At 44.1% G+C, this 26,547-nt stretch overlaps 1 protein-coding gene across 1 annotated transcript in view; it reads right to left on the bottom strand.

The window, feature by feature from the left end:
• The window catches only part of ABTB3 (ankyrin repeat and BTB domain containing 3), a 272,945-nt gene that overhangs the window by 91,645 nt on the left and 154,753 nt on the right, over positions 1-26,547 (bottom strand). Inside the window, exon 2 of the mRNA XM_077829043.1 lies at positions 18,192-18,341. Coding sequence (XP_077685169.1) covers positions 18,192-18,341 — 150 coding nt within the window. The remainder of the gene's footprint in view (positions 1-18,191; positions 18,342-26,547) is intronic.

The raw sequence follows: 26,547 nt of genomic DNA, 5'->3' as shown, positions 1-26,547 counted from the left end.
CTCTCACCCCCTTACCTCTCTGTCAGGGCAGCGGAAGTGCCTGTTCCTGACCTTAAGCCAGGCATCTTCAGCTTTTCACCCACATCTGGGCCTTGGCCCTTAAAGGGGTGTGGTAAAGGGACATTGGCTTCCCTCCCCCCTGAGTCCCAGCCCAGGGCCCTGTGGGAAGCAACACAAGCAGGGTCCTCCCTGTAGGAAGTCCAAGTTTGCTTCCCTGGACTACTTCCTACCAATAGGTCCCTTCAGTTTGGGGTATGGCCTTTATAGTCCAACCAGTCAGTTGCTCAATGGAAAAAAAAAGTGCAAAGGAGCTGGGCCCTGCAGGTTCTCAAAGGGGTGGTGGTGGTGGTTGGAGAAGGCTCTGCCTGGAGGCCTTATCTGCTCTATGGTCCCCTCTCAGGCTCAACCTTCTGTCTGGCTTCCCAGAGAAGGATTCCTCTGTCCTGTAGCCTGTTACCACCATTTGCCTGGGCTTCTGAGCTCCTTTTAACCCGCTCCTCCAGTCAGAGCATGCTCGGCAGGCCTGGACGGACAGGGCTACTTGGGCCCAGTATTGCCTTTTAACCTCTTTGGGCCCACTGTGGGGTTTGTATACCCAATTACATGCTCACTACTGTGAACAGTCCTCAATATTGCCAGACCCAGGCATTCCAAAATCATGAGCCAGATGCCAAAAATATCATGAGACTGGCTTAAAAACAATAACCTTTTAAACAATTAATTATAAACCACTTTTTTTTTTTTTTTTGGTCTGCTGTCTTATTTTCAAGCTTTTGGAAGCCGCCCAACCTGGACTTGTGTGTGATCATTTCAGGGTCAGAATTTCATCATACGTGTACACACAGAAATTCCAGCCTGCCCCTTAACGCTTGGAGAGCGGACTCCATTTACTCCCTTTCCTAACCCGTGAGGTGTAGGCACTATCCCTCTCCATCCCCCTCCCCTATCATTATCATGCCTCCCTCCCCATTCTTCCAGCCCCTCCTCTCTCCCAACCTCCCCCACCCAGTCTCCTGCCCCACTGCAGCCAGCTTGAATCCAGGTCTACTAGAAGTATTGGGAGAGACTATCCATTTTGAAGAAGAGCAAAACATGGGGACATGGATATGGGTGTCATTTCTCACGCACAAAAAACCCACCAGATTGGTAGGGGGAAACGTTTATACAAAGTGTTTAGCTGATATTTCAAACAAACAATGAAAAGTAAAATTGAATTTAAAACTATACAAATGCTTTAAAATGAAACAACAACAATAATAAACCTATAGCAGGCAGAAACCAGGCAAGTACTTTGGAGGAGGAAGTAGATTCCTGTTTATAACCAAGAATGTTCTTACATGTAAATATCCAAAGACATAACAGAAGCTGTTAGAGAAAGTAGTTAGATTTTGCACATTCTAGTCATATAATAAATTCCATTGCTGCCTTGAGTCCCCAGGTGTATTTGTCTTGCTTAACCTGCCTCTTGGTACCCTCATCCTATCAACACTAAACTCATTACTTTTGTAAGAACCATCAGTTTCTCAGTGGACCCATTCGAACTTCAGCTATTAGCTCCTGCTTCCATCTTGCTCTTTGTAGCACTGACATCACCAGCTACTCTTTCCACTAGACCTATCTTCAGGGTAACTAACCATACAAATTATGGGGACCAAAGGCAACATAATCCCTACATTACGAGATAAAAATGTGGATGCAAATCAGGCCATGAGATACCTCTTTCCTCTTCTTGGGTTATTGCTGCCAGGAGGGTGAAGGTATCTCAGTGAGTTATTGCCCGATCCCACTGATAAGGCTGGCCTGGAAACTTCAGAGCTCCCAAAAAAATAAGGCTCCCAAGTTGCTTTGCTTGTGGCTTGCCCTGCAACCCTACAATGTAGTCCAAATCTCAGTCCCGTATCACTCTATACTCTTGAGAGGTAGGGAAGGCAGGAGAGTTCCTTGTGCTGCTCCATCTGTTAGGTACTTTCCCATTCTCAGCACAAGTTAATTCTTTAAATCCTGCTTAAGCCTTTCTTTTTTTAAGTTGATGATGCACACTTTCTGGAAAGCTTTTTCTAATAGTCCACATGGGGGATGAAACATAGAAACACACTGAAATGTATTATATATATTTGCATATAAAATAAACCAAGAGCAAGTATGAATTACAAAGGTACAAATAACCCCAGGGGTCTGGGTGACATCTTAATAAAGGTGTGAAAGAGAAGCTCAAGTAGTTTAATTAAACCACCAGAACTCTAGCTAGGGCGTGCTAGCAAGTGCTTCTCTAACTCACTCCCCCACCTGACTATCAGGGATCACTGGCCCCGGGACACACTGGAGACCAGAGCACAAGAACAAATGGGCAGGCTGCAGTCTTACCATGAAGATTTCTAGATCTCATAAGAACATATGAACCAGTGAGTGGCCAGATTCCAGCTCTGTACCTCGTGACCCCATTATTGCAGAACCCGAGTCATCCATTTTCAAGACTGTTTTTGATGAGAGAAGAGACCCAGTTACAAGATGCTTTTCCATTGTTGTGGGTTCAACTACAGCTGCTCAAATAATGGATTTTTTTGGTTGGTGGTCAAAATGAAACCTAAAAAACCCTAACAGTTTTCAAACTGAAAAAGTTAATATTTTTTTGTTTTCATTTTTTTTAAAATCCTTTTTTTAAAAAAAAAATTGCAGTCACATTCAAAACAAAGAGGATTTTTAATTGAAAAATTGAAACATTTCATTTAAAAAATGTCAAAATGAAATGCTTTGATCTTTTCTTATTTCTTCAACTGAAACAATTCAGTAAATTCAACCCGAATTCACACAATGTTTCTGTTGCAGTGTGAGATGACCGAAGACCCCAGGCCCTCTGAATCCTCCGGGTGGCCCTGCTCAGAGTCATAGCTAAATACAAGGTGGAACAGATTTTTTAGCATAAGGAGTTAACACATTTTGCAAGGGACCATGAAACAGTTAAGAGTTACTCTTCAGACTCATCCTTGCATGGGGTCACTTTAGGAAGGTCTTCTTCACAACCCATAAAAGGATTAACTAACATTTTTTTAAAAATGAAGTTTAAATTCTGCAAAATCTGATGGGGCCAGTATCAGCTCTGTCTGGACCCTGGTAGCAGAAGACATTTTCCAGGAAGAGCTGAGCCATCTCCCGTGCAGTAGGAACAGTACAGCACAGGGTGAAGTGTGCCATCTTTGTAAGGAGGTCTATGGCAACCAGGATTACTGAGCGTCCCTGAGAGTGTGGCCATTCTACAGTGAAGTTCATTGATAGACCAAGGCTGTGGAGGCATGAGCAGACGCTGGAGGAGACCTAGGGGTTTTGATCATGGGTTTTTGGTACTTGTGCAGAGATTACAAGAAGTTATATAATCCTTGATGTAAGCTCATAGATCTAGCCACCAGAAACACCTCGATACCAGATTCCAGGTCTTGAACTGGGCAAAACAGCCTGCATCAGGCAAATTGTGGCATAGTTTCAATATCGGAAGCCTATATTGTCCCTCTAGAAAATAAATGCAACCCCTCCGATAGAGGAGGCCAATCTGAAATCAGAACATTGAGTTGGGTCACATACCGCAATTGTTCAAGGTCTGGTGATTCGGGTTTTGAACACATCATCAGGGATCAAGGAGTAGATGGAGGACATCAGACTGTTGTTGATTGTTCTTTTGACAAAGCTGGACACCTTGAGTATGGTAATAAAGAGCTCTTTATCAGGTTTGAGATATTCATCTTTGGGACAGGGCACCCATCTTCCTGTTTCTTATACCTGGGTGATAGTTCACAAAGTTGAATCAAGCAAAGAACAGGAACCAGTGGATGTGACATTGGTTAAAGTGTCTTGCAGTCCATAGGTACTCCAGATTCTTGTGGTCCATCATCAGGGCTTGGACCAGGAATCTGGCTACTTCTAGGAGATGGTGCTACTCCACAAAATCTGCCTTGATAGATAGTAGCTCCTTGTCCTACATGTAATTTTTTTCCATGGGGGGTAGCCTCCGAGACTGCAAGGCACAGGGGTAGATTTGGTTTTGGGGGCCCAGATGTTGAGATAATACTGCACCTATGGCAAAATTTGGTCTCTATCATAAATGGTTTAGTGGGATCTGGGTAAATCATGATGGGTGCTGAGATGAATGCCCTCTTCTGTCGCTCAAGGGCTGACTAAACCTCCGTGGCCCAGGTGAACTGGGCTCTCTTTTGAAAGAGTGCCATTATGGGTGCAATCAAGCTAAAGAATCCTTTAATAAATCACCTGTAGAAACTGGCAAATCCCAAGAATCCCTGCACCCCATGTATGTCCTTGGGTGCAGCCCAGTTGGATATTGCCGCCACCTTGCATGGCTCCATGGTAAGTCCCTCAGGTGAGATGATATAGTCCAAGAATTCCACTGTGTCTTTAATGAAACCTCGAGCTTTGTGAAGAGTTTGTTTTGGTGGAGTCTCTCCAAGGCAATACGCACATAATGATTGTGGAAGGCCTGACTTTCAGAGACTACAAGGATGTTGTCCAGGTAAATTATGACAAATTGGTCCACCATGTTCCTAAAGATGTCATTTATGAAATACTGGAAGGTTGCTGGGGTGTTGCACAACCCAAACAGCATGACCGAGCGGCCATACATGGTCCGGAAGGCAGTCCTTCCTTTTCTCTCCTTCCTGAAACCTCACCAGGTTATAAGCTCCATGGAGGTCCAACTCTGTGAAGACCTTGAGAGAGTGTGGCCTTTCAAACAGCTCATTAATAATTGGTAAAGGATATCAGTTTCAGCTTGTTATCTTGTTCAGGGCTCTATAATCCAGACATGGCCAGAGGAACCGGTTTTTCTTCACCACAAAGATGATTGGGGGCCCCACTGAGGACATGGAGGGGCAAATGAAACCCTTCTGCAGGTTTTCCTTGGGATCTCTCCAGAGGGCCTGAAGTTCAAGTACAGAGAAGGAGTAAATGCACCTAAAGGGAACCTCTGTTCCTGACTGGAGGTCGATGGGACAGTCGTAGCTGTGATGGGGCAGTAGGTTGTCAGATTGTTTTTTGTCAAACATGTTGACATAGTGTTGATATTTAACAGGAATCCCTGGAGCTGTTCAGGAGGTCATGGGGGTCGCGGGGTCATCTTTGGATCGTCTCTTCACATCTCTGAAGGGTTGCTGGTCTCAGGTCAGCTCTCAGGAAACAGGACTGTTGGCAAAATAGGGAGTCAAAGCATAACATGCCTGACCGCCAGTGGAAGCATGGGACATGGGTGATGAGTCAGGGGATGCCAAAGACAGCTGATGAATGCAGTGCACAAATTAGCCCAAACTGAAGGATTTCTTGGTGCCCTAGAAGGGTATTTACCTCTAAGGGAGCCGTCTGGTGGGTGACTGGTCTCAATGAAAGGTGTGACCTGTCTATGGGCTGCATTAATACGGGGGAGTCCTTGCGCCAGGTGGGGATTTTGTTTGCTCAGGCAAACTTCAGATCCATGAAATTTCCTGAGGCACCTGAGTTCATCAGCACCTGTAGGTTTGTGTTGGGGACACTACTGGAGAGGGAGTTGGAGATAAGTTAGACACGGATTGCCCATCACCAAGATACCGACAGATGAACATTGGTCTGGGCTGCTGAAGGACGAGGGGGCTGGCCAACAGGACTGGCTGGAGTCAGGAGGACCATCTTTTTACTTGGCAGCGTTTGGTCAAGAAGTCATCAATCTTGATGCATAGTGTCAATGAAAACGCCCAGGCTGGATGGGGATTCCACCTGTGCCAGTTCATCTTTAATATCTTCATTTAGGCCGAGCCAGAAATGATAATGCTGCGCGTCCTCATTCCATTGAGTGTCTACTACCCAACATCTGAACTCCACTGTAGATTTAGCAACGGGCCGGCATCCCTGCTACAACACCTGAAGCGCAGACTTGACTGTACCCTCACAACCTGAGTCATGGAAGATCACTGCCATAGCTTCAACAAAGTCCTCAAATTGTCCCAGAAGTGGGCTTGACATTTTCCAGGAACGGAGACACCTAAGCCAGGGCCTCCCAGGTGAGATGGCTGATAATCAGTCCAACTTGGGCTTGGTCAGTGGGGTATGACAGGTAAGAGCATGAGACCTAACACCTTTCTGGTCTTTGAGTGTCCCCCTCAGGGCACAGCAGTGCATTTACCTCTGTAATCATGGCTCTACTCTTCTTAATTTTTTCCATCAATATCTGGAAAAGAATAGACACCCCATTAATGTAACCAGCTGCTTTGATTTCTTTTTAAACAGAGAGAATAAAATGTGAACACCATGAAAAGAACCCCACAAACTAAAGGACAGTTCTCCGGGGAAAGGAAGTTGGGAAAGAAATGGAAACACGGAAGAAATGCTTTTAAAGTTTGATTAAAATACCTGACAAATGTTGCCTTCATGCTGACACTAAACAACATTTACAACTACTCACTGTCAAGGAGAACACTGTAGAGTCAGTCACCCCAAGGCAAACACCTTTCACCTAGCTTTTGTTTCCATGTTTGGGTTTAACCTCTTGTTTACAGACTTGAGTCAATTTGTTGCACTGCTTCTACACTGCTCACTCCTCTTGGCTGCAAAGGGTTGAGACGAGATTAAAAGGCCTGGGCGAGGATGCTGACTTTCATCATTTGCTTGGCTGTCACCATGAGCAGAAATGAAACAGCACTGGCGTATACAGTAACGTTCTTATTTACACTTGAGTGGTAACCTTTCCTTTCATCCTCAACAGTGTGGCAGATTCTCCTGGGGATTTGTTATTTCAGAAATATGTAGGTTCAGAATTGAAAAAGTAAAACAAACAAACAAAAGGGGTGGGGTGGGGAATCTTCATAGGATAAAAAGAAAAGCTTTCCTCAAGACTGAAGAGGGCGGGAAATGCTGTCCTGTACATACATATTTAAATATGTCTGACACAGAAAATCAAATATTATTCAAGGATAAAAAAGCTCCATCTTAGCTCTCTTGTGCTCCTATTTATTCCCAGTCATTCAGAATATCCCAGACTGAAATAAAAGTTTCAACTACTTGTGGTTAACACCCTGAATAATAATAATAAAAAACTCCACATACGCAGCTTGATATGCCAAATGGCCCTGCATGGAACAATTTCCTCTCCTAGAAAATGAATGTAAACTGGCTATCTCTTGACGCAAAATAAGCCAGAAGTAGCTTTCTGCTCTAAATTTGAAGAGATGTAAACATCTAGGGCTAGATCCTGTCCCATACTTAGACTCTTTGTGCTGCTTTGGTATTATCAAAGGGCCAGAAACCTGCCTTAGTATAGCAGTCAAGAATTTCCCCAACATGGGATAGATTTTCCTAGTCTGGCTCTAGCCCACCACTTCCCAAGCCTCCCATCAAGAATTAGGGAACATGAGGGGGGCATCCCATAGTGCAACAAGACATAGCAGGAGCATTCTGTGCTCCAGTAATCCCAGTGGTGTAAGAGCCCCTAAGGGGCAGTTAAAAGCCAGTGTTATTTAGAGCAGCCTTGAGGCTCAGCTGTCCCAGGGATAGGGGGAGCGCAAAGGTAGTGTACACGTTTGCCAGCCCCCTGGGGTTCGGCAGCAAGTGCAGTCTGATGGATCTGACATCACAGAGCCCCAGTCAGGGACAGACAGATCTTTCCATGTTTTGAGAGAACCCTTGTGGGGCATTTTCTCTGCTTGGTCTAGCAACCAATGGGACCTAGGGTGCAAGTCCCTAGTAAGCTTTTGTACTTCTAGCCATTAAATACCCACCAGAAATTTGAGAGTGGAGTTTTTCAGTTATGTTATTCTATTATGCAGCAAAAATATGTCTGTTCATTTATTGCAATTAAATACATCTATTCCCATCCCTCTGGGACCATATACAAATATTAAAAACACAGCCATCCAGGGACAAATGTCCTAAACAGTAATAAACTCTCCCAAGCCCCAATGTGTCCTTAGAGAAAGCTCATCTTATTGAGCCACCCACCTACTCATTCCTTCCCACCCAAAAATCCTGGGAGAACAAACAGGTTTTACAACAGGACCTGAAGGTCAACAGAGAAATGCTCTGACAATTGAGGGGGAAACAAACTGCACATCTGAAAAACCCCTCAGTGAGAATGCGCTGTCTCCAGCCCCGAATGATTAAACCAGGGGCTGATAGTTCCAGCTCTTCTGTTGATTACTATTGCACAGGAAGTGAGGCAATCTCTGGGTGTATTTTCATTGCAGATTTACCTTGAATGACTGGCACCAGGGAGCACCTAGCCCAGTTAGCCTAGCCCGGGTATGAGCAGTCATAGTGCAAAGCCCTACCTGATCTACTGTGTCCTCACCACTGCACTCCCCCGTGTGTTGCTACCATGGTTGCTGCCCCGAGACTGTGGAGCACATCCTATGGTTTGTGCTGCACTAAGATGAGCCAACTCTTTGATTCTTTCCCAGTGAATTGCAGGATAACTTTTTTGTCCTTCTGAGCACGTGCTGGGAATTATGGGAAGGCACTGAAGGACTAAGGGCACTTGAGTGATTTAGCCTGCATTCTATAAGCATTGCCAAAATTGCTTAAAACAAGTGACTATTTGCTTGTTTTTGGCCAATTGGGCTGGCATTTTTAGGCAGTCATGCCTGCGGGTTTTTCCACTTGTCTTGTGGGACACTTTTTTTTTGAACGATACCCGGCACGTATTTTTTGACGCAAATCCCACCTAGCATCATGGCGTCATGACGCATATCCCCACCCAGCATCATGATCAAATCCACTCCCGGCCTCATTATAAGAAATTAAGATCCTGTCCTCTGCTTACATTTTTCTGTTTTTTGTGGGTTTTTCCTACTATTTAGGCTTTTTTTCCCGAGCGGTTTTCTGGCAAGGTACAGCCCAAGGGTACTGGATCATTCCAGCGACCTGAGCTCTAGCCTACACCTCAGCTAGTCCGGATGGAAAGAACCACCACAATCGGGGGAAAGGTTTTTATATGTGGACAGTAGTCAGGTTAGGGACAACACTGAAGTAAAGGTCTGAGTGGACACAGTGTACTTAGATTTCCAGAAAACCTTTGACAAGGTCCCTCACCAAAGGCTCTTATGTAAATTAAGTTGTCATGGGATCAGAGGGGAAGATCCTTTCATGGACTTAGAACTGGTTAAAAGACAGGGAACAAAAGGTAGGAATAAATGATAAATTTTCAGAATGGAGAGGGGTAACTAGTGGTGTTCCCCAAGGGTCAGTTCTAGGACCGATCCTATTCAACTTATTCATAAATGATCTGGAGAAACGGGTAAACAGTGAGGTGGCAAAGTTTGCAGATCCTACTAAACTGCTCAAGATAGTTAAGACCAAAGCAGATTGTGAAGAACTTCAAAAAGATCTCACAAAACTAAGTGATTGGGCAACAAAATGGCAAATGAAATTTAATGTGGATAAATAAAGTAATGCACATTGGAAAAAATAACCACAACTACACATAAAATATGATGGGGGCTAATTTAGCTACAACTAATCAGGAGAAAGATCTTGGAGTCATCGTGGATAGTTCTCTGAAGACATCCACACAGTGTACAGCGGCAGTCCAGAAAGCAAAACGGATGTTAGGAATCATTAAAAAGGGGATAGAGAATAAGAGGGAGAATATCTTATTGCCCTTATATGAATCCATGGTATGCCCACATCTTGAATACTGCGTACAGATGTGGTCCCCTCATCTCAAAAAAGATATACTGACATTAGAAAAGGTTCAGAAAAGGGCAACTAAAATGATTAGGGGTTTGGAACGGGTCTCATATGAGGAGAGATTAAAGAGGCTAGGACTTTTCAGCTTGGAAAAGAGGAGACTAAGGGGGGATATAATAGAGGTATATAAAACCATGAGTGGTCTGGAGAAAGTGAATAAGGAAAAGTTATTTACTTGTTCCCATAATATAAGAACTAGGGGCTACCAAATGAAATTAATGGGCAGCAGGTTTAAAACAAATAAAAGGAAGTTCTTCTTCACTCAGCGCACAGTCAACCCTGTGGAACTCCTTGCTAGGACTATAATAGGGTTTAAAAGAGAACTGGATAAATTCATGGAGGTTAAGTCCAATAATGGCTATTAGCCAGGATGGGTAAGAAATGCTGTCTCTAGCCTCTGTTTGTCAGAGAGTGGAGATGGATGGCAGGAGACAGATCACTAGATCATTACCTGTTAGGTTCACTCCCTCTGGGGCACCTGGCATTGGCCACTGTCGGTCGACAGGATACTGGGCTGGATGGACCTTTGGTCTGACCCAGTATGGCCATTCTTATGTTCTTAATGAGTTAGCTCTGCTGTGAAGATGTACCCTCTGAGGTAAATATGACCATGAGCTTAATCCATTTATGGTTTAAGACAACACCTTACACTGTTGAATCAGCATCAGCTGAGGAGTGGTTCTGATATCAAGCTCAGGAGCACTTTACACACAGATCCAGCTGCAAAAGAAAACTAAGATCATGTGATCTTCATCAATTCCCCTCTCCAGCCATTTCCACCTCAAAAGCTCTCCTGTTTGATCCAGGTGCTGAATCTGCTTGCAGAAGATACTGAGTGGTAGTCGTTTGTCACAGGAAAACCTGGGCATCATGCAAATTAACAAATAGGAAGCACGGTGGGAACAGATGGTAGGTGGAAAACCATCTATGCATAGGTACTCAGATACTACAGCGATGAGCCCGGTACAAATGTCAAGGTAAAGATAACATTTGGGGAACCAAGTCAATGAACTTAATCTATCCCTGCTGTAACCCATTAAAGTCAAAGAAGTTACATTTGGAATTAAGTTGGCCCATTGTCTCTACCTTCTTAAATATCAGTTTTTTCTCTTCTCTGTCTCTCATGTTCTCCAATCCATTTTCCCCATTCCTTTCTTGCTCCCAACATCTCTCTCCCTCATCCCTCTTGCTCTCTCCCATCCAGTGTTCGGCTACTCAGTTCATCCCTCCCTCCCCTTGTGCCACCTGGTTCAGTGTCTCCTCCAAGCTCTCTCTCTGTCACCATGACTGCTCAATACTGCGTCTTGCTCTATCCTAAAGCACATGGGGAAGGCGGGGCAATTGGAACGCTGGTCACAGGAGAGCGCCTCACTGACATGAGAGCTCCTTATCGGTTACCCACATATCACACAGAGTAGAGAGTGCGCTTCTGTCTCCTGCAACCATCAGAGGAAGAAAAGCAAGAAGGCAAAATGGCAGGCAGACACAGATTACCGAGCAGGAGGTGGCAGCAATTTGGGGTGGGATTTTCAAAGAGAACTACAGGAGCTAGTTGCCCAACACACACAGAAATGCAATGAGAGCTTATAGGCTCCTTACCAAATCCAAGTCTTGGTGGATTTATGCAGCACAAAGGAATTTATGTGGCAAGTAGAATGAGGAGGTAGCTGGCCAGACACTCTGTGCTAGAGTCTGATGTATTTCCATTTAGAATGCTGCCAACCAGGCAGTCATCTGCAATTCTGGGCACTTTTAGCATTATTTAAAATAAAAAAACAACCAAACCAAAGCTAGCATCAAGCTGACAGAAAAATGCCAGCAAGCCCTCCCCAGCACAACCCAATAGAGGCAGGGCTTTCCCCACCAAACTGCCCATTCCCCCATAAACAAATCACTCCCATGAGGCCCCACTGTCTTCAGACACCTGGCTGGGCAAAAGAACAAGCCTTACCGCATACCGTAAATCCCAGACTGCCTCAAACCAAGGGCAGAAGCTTGTTTCACAGCTGAGGTCCCCTGGTGAAAAATGCGCTGCAACCAGCATCCTCTGTTAAATCAAGGGAACCCATCATGAGCACCTCTGCTGATTATACAATGGGCCGTATGTTATGGGAAGCGGGGTGGTCTTTTCTGTAGTCAGGTCCCAAACCATTGAAGCCTTTACAGGTTAAATGCTCTGGTCTCTTTAAATCACTGGACAGTGGGTGGAGCCCACCAGAAGAACAAATGGCACTGCTCTCTCGGATGAAGGAGAGGCCTCTGGCCTATGTGAATTCCAGGAAGTGGTGGGCTTCAGCCCCTCAGGAACAAAAGGCCTTCCGCCCTCAAATGCGGGGGGCCTCTGGACTGACAGCACTGGAGACTGAAGTCTTATGTTTATCCACACAATGGATACAGGCCGGGCAATGAGAGAGCAAGCTTCCCCACCAGCCCTTCCACAACTGATGAGAGATCTTGGTAGAGAGACAACCAAACACAAAGGAGCAGTGGGGGACTGATGTTAGGTAGAACAACAATGGCAAGACCAGAACAGCATGAAGGAGGGGGGTGAGGGAGGAGAGGGAGTGGGGGACGGAGAGCAGAGCAGGAGGAAAGTAAAGAGAAAGGACAATCGAACAAGGGAGAGTGGACAAGACACAAAAATGTTTCATAGTTAAGATATGAAAAGAGGAGGGAATGTTACCTGGTTTGTTAGAAAGAACAGGAGAAACAGGACAAGAAAGAATAAAAAAATAAATAAGAGAGAGATAGCAAACAAAAATAACCAGAAAAGAGAGAGACTATAAAGAGGGAGGTGGAAGAACAAGAAGAGGGAGTAAAGGAATGGGAAAATGGAAGACTAGACAAGAAAACACACTTGATCCATTTAGGCTAGGAGATATTTTATTCTATGTTTTATTTGGGACAGAGGCAAAGATTAAAAAAATACAAAAGTTAGTGACTTGAAGAGGGAAACAGAAAAAGGGCAGTAATTGGGCTCAGTTTGCCAGCTGTCATCCTGCAGGGAGATAGATAGCTCTTCTTATCCCCAAAGATACTAGCAGCCCAACAGCTGGTCACCCAGCAAGGCAGCCTCATTCCAGACAGAAAAGGTGAAAGCAAAGAGGCATCTTTCCTTGGCATCTGCCTATTTTTGCATGCTAGCTTTTCTGGGTACTTAAATGAATGATTAATGTAAATAAACTCTGGATAATCATGCTCATTCAGAATTTGGTTGCCAGAGACTTGTTTTTAAAAAATTACTTTACTTGCTCTGAAAAACATTGAAGTTGCAGGCTCACTCTTCCCTCTTGTTCGGTGTTTATTTAGGATGTACACAAAATTTAGGGTCTGGCTCCTAGGGTATTGTGACCTGGTGTGGTATTACGTGTGTGTATCTATCTCTCTCTCTCTCTCTCTCTCTCTCTCTCGCACACACACACACATACACACCCCTCCCTACTACTACTACTACTACCTCTTCTTCTATGGCATGTGTGCACATGGTGGCAGGAGACGTGGCTCCCTGCTTAGAGACTCTCTTTGATTGCTATCAATACGCTTAAGGCACCGAATTCTGTGTTCAGATATCTGCACACAGCTCCCATTGATTTGGGGGGCAGGGTAGACAAAAATCAATGATTTTGGGAAGGGGAGAGGGGGAAGATTTTTTTATTTAAATCTGATTTTCTTGAGTTTGTTATTTAAATAATATATTTTTCTTTTTAAAAATAAACCTGTTTAAAATGAAATCTGAGTTTAATACAAAATATATTGAGGCCTAAATTTATTATAGTCTCTTAAAACATTTAAATAAAACTAAATCCACAAGTCTCTATCAAAAACTTTGAGTTAGAGGCTGCTTTTCAATATAAAGAAAGAATCAGCGGAAAACATCTAACTTTTGAGGTCAAGCTTTATAAATATGGCACAATGGGTCAGCCTAAGTACCTTAGGAGACTGTCTCATTTTCAAGAGATTAGGAAAGTAGGAACTTGAGCTCCAGTCCCTTTTACTTACAAATATCTGAAAATTTTTCCAGGCTGACCTGAAATAATCAGTTTAATTTTCTGACTACAGTTAATCCCTCTGTTTAATAAATCTTTTAGTTGTAAATGTGAGACGTGTTTCAATAAGAGAAGTTTAAATATCCAAAATGTTTAAGATTGTTTTGTTTAATTTTAATTTTATAAGTTTGATATGCTGTTTTGTGAGTCCAGTACCCACAAAATTAAATTCCAGTTACTATCCTAATATCGCTTGACACAAATCATGAGCAAAAAGTTAATTATCTAGTAAATAACCAGTATATCAGTCACCATTTTCTAACACACTAAAAATGTACAATTAATAAGAATAATTAATTGATAAAATAAATGGATACAGTTATAGTGTACTCACCTATATATAAATGTATATAGTTATACTGTATTCTCCTACATAATAAAAAGTATCAAATCTATATAAAAGCTCTACTTAGTTGTAAATCAGCATGTTTAATGGTTATATTAATCAGTGAGAATGCAACCTTTCTTTAGAAAATAACTGAAATACAAACAGAAAAGTTTGATTAAAATGGATGATTTAAATTGAGGCTTTCCACTTGGTGGTTTAAATAATGATTTAAATCGTTGATTTAAATCTCCTGGATTTAAATCAACCCACCCTGCTTGGGGGTACCTTTTTCCAGCTATATCCCCAAAGAATAATTTGCCTGTGTTCTGGGCCAACAGCTAATAGACCCACCGCACCATCTTGGAATGTGCTGCTACAGCTCCTCATTCCACAGCAGCCCTTAGTACAACTGCACATAGAACCAGGGATTTCCCTACACCCCCTCTATGGGGGTGTTTACCCCCCCCGAATTTCCCCAACACCCCTCCCTCCCAAGTTTTGTGAACTAGTTACATGCAGGGTTGCCAATTTAGTGATTGCTTGGAAATTTGAATTGAAATTGAAACATTAATACACACTTTAAAAGCATATACAGTGTATGATAAAATACATGTATCTGAAAAAGTATAATAGATTTGAAAAGTATGAACATAGACTAGCTTCCTTATACAGCTGTTGTTTTTTATGACCATGTCATTGCATTCATTTCGGTGATGTTGGCCAACCTAATAATTTCAAATTATGATTTGCAAGCAAAGTCTAAATGAGCTCTCCCTGACAGCTAGTGATGAGCTGGGGGCTGGGGGGAAAGGCTTCAGGACCAGATTGTATTTACATTCACACCTAATCTACTTAGGTATCCAGCAAACAGAGCTGTGTTGCCCAAGTGATAGATTTTGGCTGGGGTTGGGTTACAAATCACTTGAATGTGGGGGGGGAGGTGTAATGAAATGTTGTTATTCTTATTGTAGGAGTAAAGGGCAGTAGAACTGTACTTAGCCTGTGCTGACTGAGGGGCATCGAGAGAGACAGCGGGGACAGGTGTTTTGCTTGATGGGCTGCCTGAGTCATAAGTACCTGCCCCTCTCCACTGTTTAAAGACAGAGCTGATTAGGCTCCATGGATAGTCTTTGTTTTGTTAAGTGATCACTACAGCTGAAATCACTTATAATCAGGTCTAAGTGCTTAGACCTGATGTGGGACAGTGTTTCTGTTGAAGAGACGGCCCAATCTGCACTAGCAGTGAGGTTCCCCCACTGAGAGCTCAGCTAAAATCACTGAGAGCTGGGTGGAACCTCAAGAGACCAACTCGCAGAGGTCACAGTGGCAGGTGGCAGCAGAAGGTGACAGAGCAGGGCCATTGGCAACAGAGCGATGGCGTGAACGGTGGCACAACCAACAACAGTGGCCAGAGCAAACAGTGAGCAGCTGGAGGAACGAGCAAGGTGCCTTCTTGCCCCCGACCTGGGAGATGAACTCATGGGAAAGCACCTCTGAATTCTGAGTCTCCACTGACCAAGAACAACACCGGTGAGTGTTAATGAGGCTGTTAAGCATGTTGGAGACACAACATAGTTCATGCAAACAAACATGGCTGTGGCATCATACTTTCTATTTAAGCAAGAAATACCACACACTACAAACTGGAGGCCAACGTTAAGTGCATTGTCACTTGTTCATCCTGAAGTTGAACACCAGTTCCGAACAAGATCAGCAAATGCTCACTATCTGTCTGCAAGAAACTCAGCTGACTGGCTAGATGCATGTGGTGCAACAGTGAAAGACTCTACAGTTGAAAAAATGAAGAACTCTCTCACCACATTCAAAAAATTTGCGTACACAGCTGATGAATGCACCAATGCAAATGGTCATCAAGTATTAAGTCATTGTGTACATTATCTTGAGGTCAGTGGTAGGCCAGTAGATGCATTTCTAGATTTTCAAGTTATAGAAGACAGATTGGCTGCATCTGTGACAACCCACATCTTAGAAGAGTTAAATGCTTGTCTATGGGACCCCAAACAGATGGCTGTTTGTGCATTTGATGGAGCTGCAAACTTCTCTGAAAGACATGGTGGAGCACAAGCTTTTCTCAGAGAAAAGTGTAACCCTAATCTCTCCTATACACACTGCAGAGGCCATCTACTCCAACTAGCGCTAGTACAAGCTGCAGACTCTTCAAAAGACATTAAAAAAAAGCTATAAATTTAATGTCTTCATTATAGTCTTTTTTCAGCAAGAGTCCAAAAAGACTGAATATCTTGGAAAATATAGAAGATACACTGGGACTGAAGTTCAAATTAGTCCAACCTGGGAAAACCCTCTGGCTTTCTCATGAGTGGTCCTTGCCTGTTGTCTTAAAATTACTCCAGCCATTATTACTGGCTTTGGAAAGTGTCTACCAAGAATGGATGGATCTAAGTAGTGAGGCTGGTGGATTACTTTTGCTACTACGTTCAGAGAAGACTATTGCCATTCTCTCTCTTGTAAGTCTACTGTCGAAACCACTTGGGTCATTAAACAATGCCATCCGGGCATCTGCTACAACAGTAGTAGATCTTTGTCCAGCAATAGAAGCTACATTTGTATCAATCAGAGAGCTATCCACTGAAAAAGTATTGGAAGAAGCAAAGACTTCAGTCCAGAAGTTGACTAATGAAGGCATTTATATTGAATCCTTAAGTGAAGAGGACAATAAGTGTTTGTTAAGACAACTGAAAAAGTACACAGACTTGATTCTTAAAAATCTACAACAGCGACTTCTAGATTCTACTCAACCTCTACGTAGCTTTAACAGATCCCTGTCTTATAAAACACCGACAGCTGAATGGAGTGAGGCACAACCAGCAATGGGGCTGCCAGGTGATCAGGACACAATAGGGAATTTGAACCCAGAGTGGAATATCATATGACGAGTGAATGAAGATTTGACTTCAACTTATTTTTTATCATCTCTAGTGGCTCAGCCCAATCTTTATGCTATGTTTCCTGGGCTGAAAGAAGTAGGAATTCATCTCTTGCTACTCCCACTCACAACAGCTACAGCTGAGCGTTCTTTTTCATCATTGAATAGAATTTTGTGTTTTGAAAGAAGTCGTCTTCTGCCTGATCATGTGAATGAACTAATGAGCATATCAATTGAAGGAATGGAAGTACCGGACACACGAGAAGCCACCAAAGATGAATGCATTGCATTCAAGAAGTTCATTAACAGAGTTGTGGAAAATTATAAGAAGAAACCAAGAGGGATGTAGATGTAGTGCTTCATAGAAGGCTTGAGTAGCCAACTTTAATTTGTGTGATGATTTTAAAATCTAATAAAATGGTCATGAAACATTTTTCAGTTTTTACTATGATGCCATAGAGCCCACCTACACCCTCATGATCTCACTCCTCATCCTGACCCCCTCCCCCCCGTAAATTTGAACACCCCCCCCCCTAATTTCAATTCCTGGGGAAAACACTGCATAGAACTACGAAATCAGCTAAATATTTGAATTTGAGGACACAGTATAAACGTGATATCAGGTTTCTGCCTTCAGGGAAACCCTAAAAAGAAATGCACCTACAACCCCTGAGTTTTTACATTGCATTAGGATTCACAGAGCATTTGCGTCCTACAAACAAAACATGTCTATGGTGTTCAGGGAACTATAAATAATTTATTTGTACTGAAATCAAAGCTTTAGAACTGTGACAGGTATAGCAGCTTATCATATTGCCCCAAAAGTGTTTTGATTAATAACAAATAATTTATTTTCCAGGCAGCTAATTTGTGTTCTATAAGTTTTGTTTTTTCTCCCACTGGAAGTGGAGGGAGGGAAAGTGGGGATGAAGGATCTTCTGAAATTCTAATGGAGTCATTTGTATGTTTGTGAGTATCATCTACACACTCACACTCCTCTCTTCTAAGTCCTTGTTCCACCCTTCAGCTTCCAAACTGACCAGTGGGATCTCTGTGGAGCAAATAAGGCCCTCCTTCTTCCCACTATTAAAGAAGTCTCCCTTGATAGCGCTTCAGCCTGTCTTTTATAGAAACATATAATACATTGGGTTTTTTGTTTTACTTTAAGAGGAAAAAAGAACATAAATGATGTTGCACTTACTGAGTTCGGTAATGCTTCCCACCCGGGTAGCGAGCAAGGATTGCTCTATGGTCCTTAACTCTGATTGGCTAAACATCTGTACTTCGCCTGGCTTATTTGACCTTTGCTGGTCTTTGTGAAGGTTCAGACTGTCTGGCAGGCAGAGAACACCTAGAGTTAATAAAAGAGAGAGAAAAGAAAAGACCATTGTCATTTTAGTCACTATGGACAGTTGCTGTTACAGTCAGACCTTGCTGTATATGTTTCAAGAGGATGTGTTTGGAGTTCAAAATATACCTATGTTTTTTTAATAAAACAAACGCCATATAATATAAACATAACACAATATTGCAGCTGAGTCAGATACTCAAAAATGCCCCTCATTAACTTTTCAGAATACCCTTAAGTCTCTCATGTTGCCATTGTCCATTCTGGGGATAACTTTTAGAGGAAAGTCCTGTAGAATTTTATCGAGATGAAGTCAACAGCATTCCAGAGAAATTAAACAGGGCTCTATGAAAATTACTCTAAAAACAACCAAATTCAATAGAAAATTCTATCTATAGAATTCTGTAGGTTAGTTTCAAAACCTCTATATAGAAAGGTTATTCTCTATAAAATATTATAGGACCTTTCTATAAGGAAAATTCTATTTCTAACTGTCAAAACAATGGACAGTATCAAGCTGTCTGCAATGACATCTAGAAACTTATTGCTTTTGTTCTGCAAATGTAACTCCTGGCTGTTTAACTGTTTTAAGTTTTGAACCTCTGCCTATAATGCAGAAGAATCACAAGAGTAGTTTAACTGTAATGCACTTTCTCTGAGGTGAATAAAGCCAATGTACTGTCCTACCAAATGGACCAACTCAGATATACATTCATTCAGACACAACAGTAACATTCGGAGAGCATATCTAATCAAACACATATAAGAAACAAATGTTTATAATTTGAAAATCATTTTCATACTGCAGAACAGAACTTATTAAAAGCCCTAACACCAAACTCAAACCATAGATATTAGTGACATCAAAGTGTGGTTGAGGCAGAAACAATTCTCCCTTTTTTGAGGTATGTGAACAGTGCACTATGTGCCATGATGTCAACAGTATCACATTCCATGAGGCAAATTCACCCTTGGCATAAGCAGATGCAGGTCCATTGAAGTCACCTCAACTAAAGTCACTGAAGTCAATGGAGTATTGCACTTGCTTATGCCAAGGATAAATGTGGCCCTATAGCTGCCTGTGCAATTTGCAAAGCTTTGATGCCTCTGTGGTAAAAAGGTAGATGTTGAAAAATATGGACAAAAAATTATGTGGGTTTTTTTTTTTAGTGCTTGTGAAAGGTGATGGACTGACAACCATACAGACCAACCAGACATTACAAAACAAGTACACCAACAGGCACAGCCCCCCACCAGCCCAATAATGTACCCCAATGCTTTTCTTGAGGAAGAGGGAATAATTCAGTTTCCCTGTCCCATTAGATACTTGGCCTCTCTCTGATGTAAATGCTACTAATCTAGCCAATGAACATGAACTGAGGAGCTATTTGTAAAGTGGCTACCTCTGGGCCCTGGTCTACACTAGGACTTTAGGTCGAATTTAGCAGCATTAAATCGATGTAAACCTGCACCCGTCCACACAATGAAGCCCTTTATTTCGACTTAAAGGGCTCTTAAAATCGATTTCCTTACTCCACCCCTGACAAGTGGATTAGCGCTTAAATCGGCCTTGCCGGCTCGAATTTGGGGTACTGTGGACACAATTCGATGGTATTGGCCTCCGGGAGCTATCCCAGAGTGCTCCATTGTGACCGCTCTGAACAGCACTCTCAACTCAGATGCACTGGCCAGGTAGACAGGAAAAGAACCGCGAACTTTTGAATCTCATTTCCTGTTTGGGGCCAGCGTGGCAAGCTGCAGGTGACCATGCAGAGCTCATCAGCACAGGTGATCATGATGGAGTCCCAGAATCGCAAAAGAGCTCCAGCATGGACTGAACGGGAGGTATGGGATCTGATCGCTGTTTGGGGAGAGGAATCTGTGCTATCAGAACTCCGTTCCAGTTTTCGAAATGCCAAAACCTTTGTCAAAATCTCCCAGGGCATGAAGGACAGAGGCCATAACAGGGACCCGAAGCAGTGCCACGTGAAACTGAAGGAGCTGAGGCAAGCCTACCAGAAAACTAGAGAGGCGAACGGCCGCTCCGGGTCAGAGCCCCAAACATGCCGCTTCTATGATGAGCTGCATGCCATTTTAGGGGGTTCAGCCACCACTACCCCAGCCGTGTTGTTTGACTCCTTCAATGGAGATGGAGGCAATACGGAAGCAGGTTTTGGGGACGAAGAAGATGATGATGATGATGAGGTTGTAGATAGCTCACAGCAAGCAAGCGGAGAAACCGGTTTTCCCGACAGCCAGGAACTGTTTCTCACCCTGGACCTGGAGCCAGTACCCCCCGAACCCACCCAAGGCTGCCTCCTGGACCCAGCAGGCGGAAAAGGGACCTCTGGTGAGTGTACCTTTTAAAATACTATACATGGTTTAAAAGCAAGCATGTGAAAGGATTACTTTGCCCTGGCATTCGCGGTTCTCCTAGATGTACTCCTAAAGCCTTTGCAAAAGGTTTCTGGGGAGGGCAGCCTTATTGTGTCCTTCATGGTAGGACACTTTACCACTCCAGGCCAGTAACACGTACTCGGGAATCATTGTACAACAAAGCATTGCAGTGTATGTTTGCTGGCATTCAAACAACATCCGTTCTTTATCTCTCTGTGTTATCCTCAGGAGAGTGAGATATAATTCATGGTCACCTGGTTGAAATAGAGTGCTTTTCTTCAGGGGACACTCAGAGGAGCCCATTCCTGCTGGGCTGTTTGCCTGTGGCTAAACAGAAATGTTCCCCGCTGTTAGCCACAGGGAGGGGGGAAGGTTGAGGGGGTAGCCACGCGGTGGGGGGAGGCAAAATGCGACTTTGTAACGAAAGCACACGTGCTATGTATGTAATGTTAACAGCAAGGATTACCCTGAAAGAGTGTAGCCACTGTTTTATAAAATGTGTCTTTTTAAATACCACTGTCCCTTTTTTTTTCTTCACCAGCTGCATGTGTTTCAATGATCACAGGATCTTCTCCTTCCCAGAGGCTAGTGAAGCTTAGAAAGAAAAAAAAACGCACTCGCGATGACATGTTCTCCGAGCTCATGCTGTCCTCCCACACTGACAGAGCACAGACGAATGCGTGGAGGCAAATAATGTCACAGTGCAGGAAAGCACAAAATGACCGGGAGGAGAGGTGGCGGGCTGAAGAGAGTAAGTGGCGGGCTGAAGAGAGTAAGTGGCGGGCTGAAGAGAGGGCTGAAGCTCAAATGTGGCGGCAGCGTGATGAGAGGAGGCAGGATTCAATGCTGAGGCTGCTGGAGGACCAAACCAGTATGCTCCAGTGTATGGTTGAGCTGCAGCAAAGGCAGCTGGAGCACAGACTGCCACTGCAGCCCCTCTGTAACCAACCGCCCTCCTCCCCAAGTTCCATAGCCTCCACACCCAGACGCCCAAGAACGCGGTGGGGGGGGCCTCCGGCCAACCAGCCACTCCACCACAGAGGATTGCCCCAAAAAAAGAAGGCTGGCATGCAATAAATTTTAAAGTTGTAAACTTTTAAAGTGCTGTGTGGCATTTTCCTTCCCTCCTCCACCACCCCTCCTGGGCTACCTTGGTAGTCATCCCCCATTTGTGTGATGAATGAATAAAGAATGCATGAATGTGAAGCAACAATGACTTTATTGCCTCTGCAAGCGATGATTGAAGGGAGGAGGGGTGGGTGGTTAGCTTAGGAAGTAGAGTGAACCAAGGGGTGGGGGGTTTCATCAAGGAGAAACAAACAGAACTTTCACACCGTAGCCTGGCCAGTCATGAAACTGGTTTTCAAAGCTTCTCTGATGCACACCGCGCCCTCCTGTGCTCTTCTAACCGCCCTGGTGTCTGGCTGCGCGTAACCAGCAGCCAGGCGATTTGCCTCAACCTCCCACCCCGCCATAAACGTCTCCCCCTTACTCTCACAGATATTGTGGAGCACACAGCAAGCAGTAATAACAGTGGGAATACTGGTTTCGCTGAGGTCTAAGCGAGTCAGTAAACTGCGCCAGCGCGCCTTTAAACGTCCAAATGCACATTCTACCACCATTCTGCACTTGCTCAGCCTGTAGTTGAACAGCTCCTGACTACTGTCCAGGCTGCCTGTGTATGGCTTCATGAGCCATGGCATTAAGGGGTAGGCTGGGTCCCCAAGGATACATATAGGCATTTCAACATCCCCAACAGTTATTTTCTGGTCTGGGAATAAAGTCCCTTCCTGCAGCTTTTGAAACAGACCAGAGTTCCTGAAGATGCGAGTGTCATGTACCTTTCCCGGCCATCCCACGTTGATGTTGGTGAAACGTCCCTTGTGATCCACCAGAGCTTGCAGCACTATCAAAAAGTACCCCTTGCGGTTTATGTACTCGGCGGCTTGGTGCTCCGGTGCCAAGATAGGGATATGGTTTCCATCTATGGCCCCACCACAGTTAGGGAATCCCATTGCAGCAAAGCCATCCACTATGACCTGCACATTTCCCAGGGTCACTACCCTTGATATCAGCAGATCTTTGATTGCGTGGGCTACTTGCATCACAGCAGCCCCCACAGTAGGTTTGCCCACTCCAAATTGATTCCCAACTGACCGGTAGCTGTCTGGCGTTGCAAGCTTCCACAGGGCTATCGCCACTCGCTTTTCAACTGTGAGGGCTGCTCTCATCTTGGTATTCATGCGCCTCAGGGCAGGGGAAAGCAAGTCACAAAGTTCCATGAAAGTGCCCTTACGCATGCGAAAGTTTCACAGCCACTGGGAATCGTCCCAGCCCTGCAACACTATGCGGTCCCACCAGTCTGTGCTTGTTTCCCGAGCCCAGAATCGGCGTTACACAGCATGAACCTGCCCCATTAGCACCATGATGCATGCATTGGCAGGGCCCATGCTTTCAGAGAAATCTGTGTCCATGTCCTGATCACTCACGTGACCGCGCTGACGTCGCCTCCTTGCCCGGTATCGCTTTGCCAGGTTCCGGTGCTGCATATACTGCTGGATAATGCGTGTGGTGTTTAATGTGCTCCTAATTGCCAAAGTGAGCTGAGCGGCCTCCATGCTTGCCTTGGTATGGCGTCCGCACAGAAAAAAGGCGCGGAATGATTGTCTGCCATTGCTCTGACGGAGGGAGGGGCGACTGACGACACGGCTTACAGGGTTGGCTTCAGGGAGCTAAAATCAACAAAGGGGGTGTCTTTACATCAAGGAGTATTTCAGGCAGGACTTCACGGAGGGTTCCAATAAGAAATGGTGCACCTAAGTTATTGTTCTTATTGGATCAAGGAGGTTAGCCTGGCCTCTGATTGATACATGGCTAGATTTACCTCGCTGCACCTTCTCTGTGAGTGACTGCAGTGTGACCTAGAGGAATGAGTCCCCTAGACAGGGGAGGGGGGGAAGCAAATGAGTACAAAACACATCTGGTCTATTTCTTGTTTTGATCCACTCCATCTATCTTTTACATCTTTGGCTGGCAGCAGACGGTGCAGAAGGATTTCATGCCATCCACATCTCATGGCTGCTCGGCAGAAGATGGTACAGTACGACTGCTAGCCATCCTCATCTCTTGCCTGCCCGGCAGAAGATGGTACAGTACGACTGCTAGCAATCCATATCGCCTGCCTGTTCACCATAAGACAGTTCAATAGGATTGACTGCAGGACTAAAGAGAATGACCTGGTCAAGTCACTCTAAATTAAGTCCCTGCACCCATGTCTGTCCAGGAGCTCCCAGCCAATGTGGCCAGGAGCACCTCGGACATGACGATGACGGCTACCAGTCGTACTGTACCGTCTGCTGTCACAAGGCAAGGGGTTGCTGCTACTGTGTAGCAAAGCCGCACCGCGTCTGCCAGCACCCAGGAGACATAGGGTGACAGTTACCTGAGCGGGCTCCATGCTTGCCGTGGTATGGCGTCTGCACAGGTAACTCAGGAAAAAAGGCGCGAAACGATTGTCTGCCCTTGCTTTCACGGAGGGAGGGAGGGAACGGGGGCCTGATGATATGTACCCAGAACCACGTGCGACAATGTTTTAGCCCCATCAGGCATTGGGATCTCAATCCAGAATTCCAATGGGCAGCGGAGACTGCGGGAACTGTGGGATAGCTATCCACAGTGCAACACTCCGGAAGTCGACTCTAGCCTCGGTACTGTGGAAGCACTCCGCCGAGTTAATGCACTTAATGGACTTAGAGCATTTTCTGTGGGGACACACACACTCGAAAATATAAAACAGATTTCTAAAAAACCGACTTCTATAAATTCGACCTTATTCCGTAGTGTAGACATACCCTGGGACTCTTAAACAACAAACCAATTTCACAAAGGCCACCAAACAGCCATCCAAGGGTAATGATTTTTGGCCATTGCTGATCTGAGTGGTAGTCAATCAAGCCAGTGACCTAGAACTGAAAGACTCCATGAAAAATATCCTTAAAACAAACAAACAAAAATAAAACCTTTCTACCGGCTCCAGACTCTCCTTTTTTCCCTGAGCAGAGCTAGGAGGACCTGCTGTAGAGATGTCTAATACGGATCATCATTCTAGCTGCACCTCTGCACAATACTGTGATATTAATAAGCACCTAATTAAGCTCACACGCACAAGATACCCAGGCACTTCAAGCTTAGTAAAAGTTAATTGAAAATGTCACCGCTTCATTTTTTGACAAGTTGGTAATAATAAAAATTTCTAATGTTTAAACAGCACCTTTCCTCCCAAGGGGCCTGAAAGTACTTCAGAAACAATATTTAGCTCCATTGAAATGCAACCACCTGCATGGCGGAGAGTGGCCACAAATCAACACACAGCGTGTTGCTGAGCTGTTTGGAGAGGGGTCATTTCGGAACAAAGTCCATACTTTTATGAAAAGTGCCCTGGGTTGTTAATGGCCATGCAGACCAGAACCTCTGTTTTTAAGTCTAGTCTGAAAATAAAATGATGCCACACAATAAAAAAATGAGTAGGGGGGCAGTTTCCGCTAAATTGGCATGCCATAGAATCATGAAATGAAAGGATGAAAAAGATTCTCTGAGTCAAGTGTTCAGACATTACACATCATGCAAAACTTTTCCCTATTTCATTCCCACACGAGTTTTATCTAACCTCTTTTTGAATGCCCGCTCCAGTGATAACGCCTTAGTTCCCTCCATTGGTCTATTGTAGTATTAATTGTTCTACTGGCGACTCCAGAATGGTACAGTCTCTGCCAAAATGTGATTGCATCAATGCTGCGTATAGCAGTTATTACCTTCCTAGTTTTACATGAGAATCCTCTGTACAAGACATATAGCCGGAGAATGTCACGGGTTATTTTTGCAACAACATTTCATAGTATGCTTAGGACTTATTTAATATTCACTGTACCCTCTATGTCTTTTCCCCACCTTCCCATTGAGATCTGTATTGTTTATGATAATGGATTGTGATGATGATGATGATTTAAATAGTGTCAACAGTGCACTAGATGCTTTACAGATTAAAATGAGGACATGGACGATCCCTGCACCCAGAGCTTACCATCCAAGGAGACCACAAGAAGGGGGATAGGAAGCAAGAAATGCAGTGCAATTGAACAGTGAAGTTTTGCAAGTATCTTGTTAGTTCCAAATTGTCTTGTATTTTTCTCACCCCCCTCAACCCCAGCTTAGAATAGGGGAAGTTGGTTAAAAAAGCCTATCGTAGAGTGGCCCTAAAATCCCAAATCAGGGAGGGGATAGACCTGATTGAAGGGGTTCAGTTTCATATCACATGGGTCTTCTTCTGTGGAAGGAAAGTTGAGAGCATAGAATCTCCTTGATCAGCTGGGGAACCAGTGTATTGGATTCTCGGCAAGAGGAACCTATGCAAAAAGGTTTTAAACTAGCCCAGAGTGGAGCAAGGTCACAGTAAGGAGGTAGGATGAAATCCTGGCTCCACTAAAGTCAATGCCAAAACTCCCACTGATTTGAATGAGGGCAGAATTTCACACATAGTGCCCAGAAAGACAAATACAGCATATTATGGAGGGAAAGACACAGGAAAGAGACATGGCATAATACCAAATTGGGATCCATGAAGTACAGTCAGAACTGATAGCAAAAGTAAAGCGATTGAATGAGAGAGCAGGAGAAACCAAAAAGGGAAGGCAAAAGATTGGGGATACAATATTGGGATTGAAGGTCCTGTCTACACTGGCTTTAAAACAGAGTTTAGATACATTCAAACTCAGCTCCAAAGAAACCGTGCTCAGACAACATCAACCCACAACTG

Source organism: Eretmochelys imbricata, chromosome 1 (assembly GCF_965152235.1).
Source record: "Eretmochelys imbricata isolate rEreImb1 chromosome 1, rEreImb1.hap1, whole genome shotgun sequence".
Classification (NCBI taxonomy): domain Eukaryota; kingdom Metazoa; phylum Chordata; order Testudines; family Cheloniidae; genus Eretmochelys; species Eretmochelys imbricata.
Note: the sequence above shows the minus strand (reverse complement) of the source record. Positions and strands in the feature narration are given on the sequence as shown.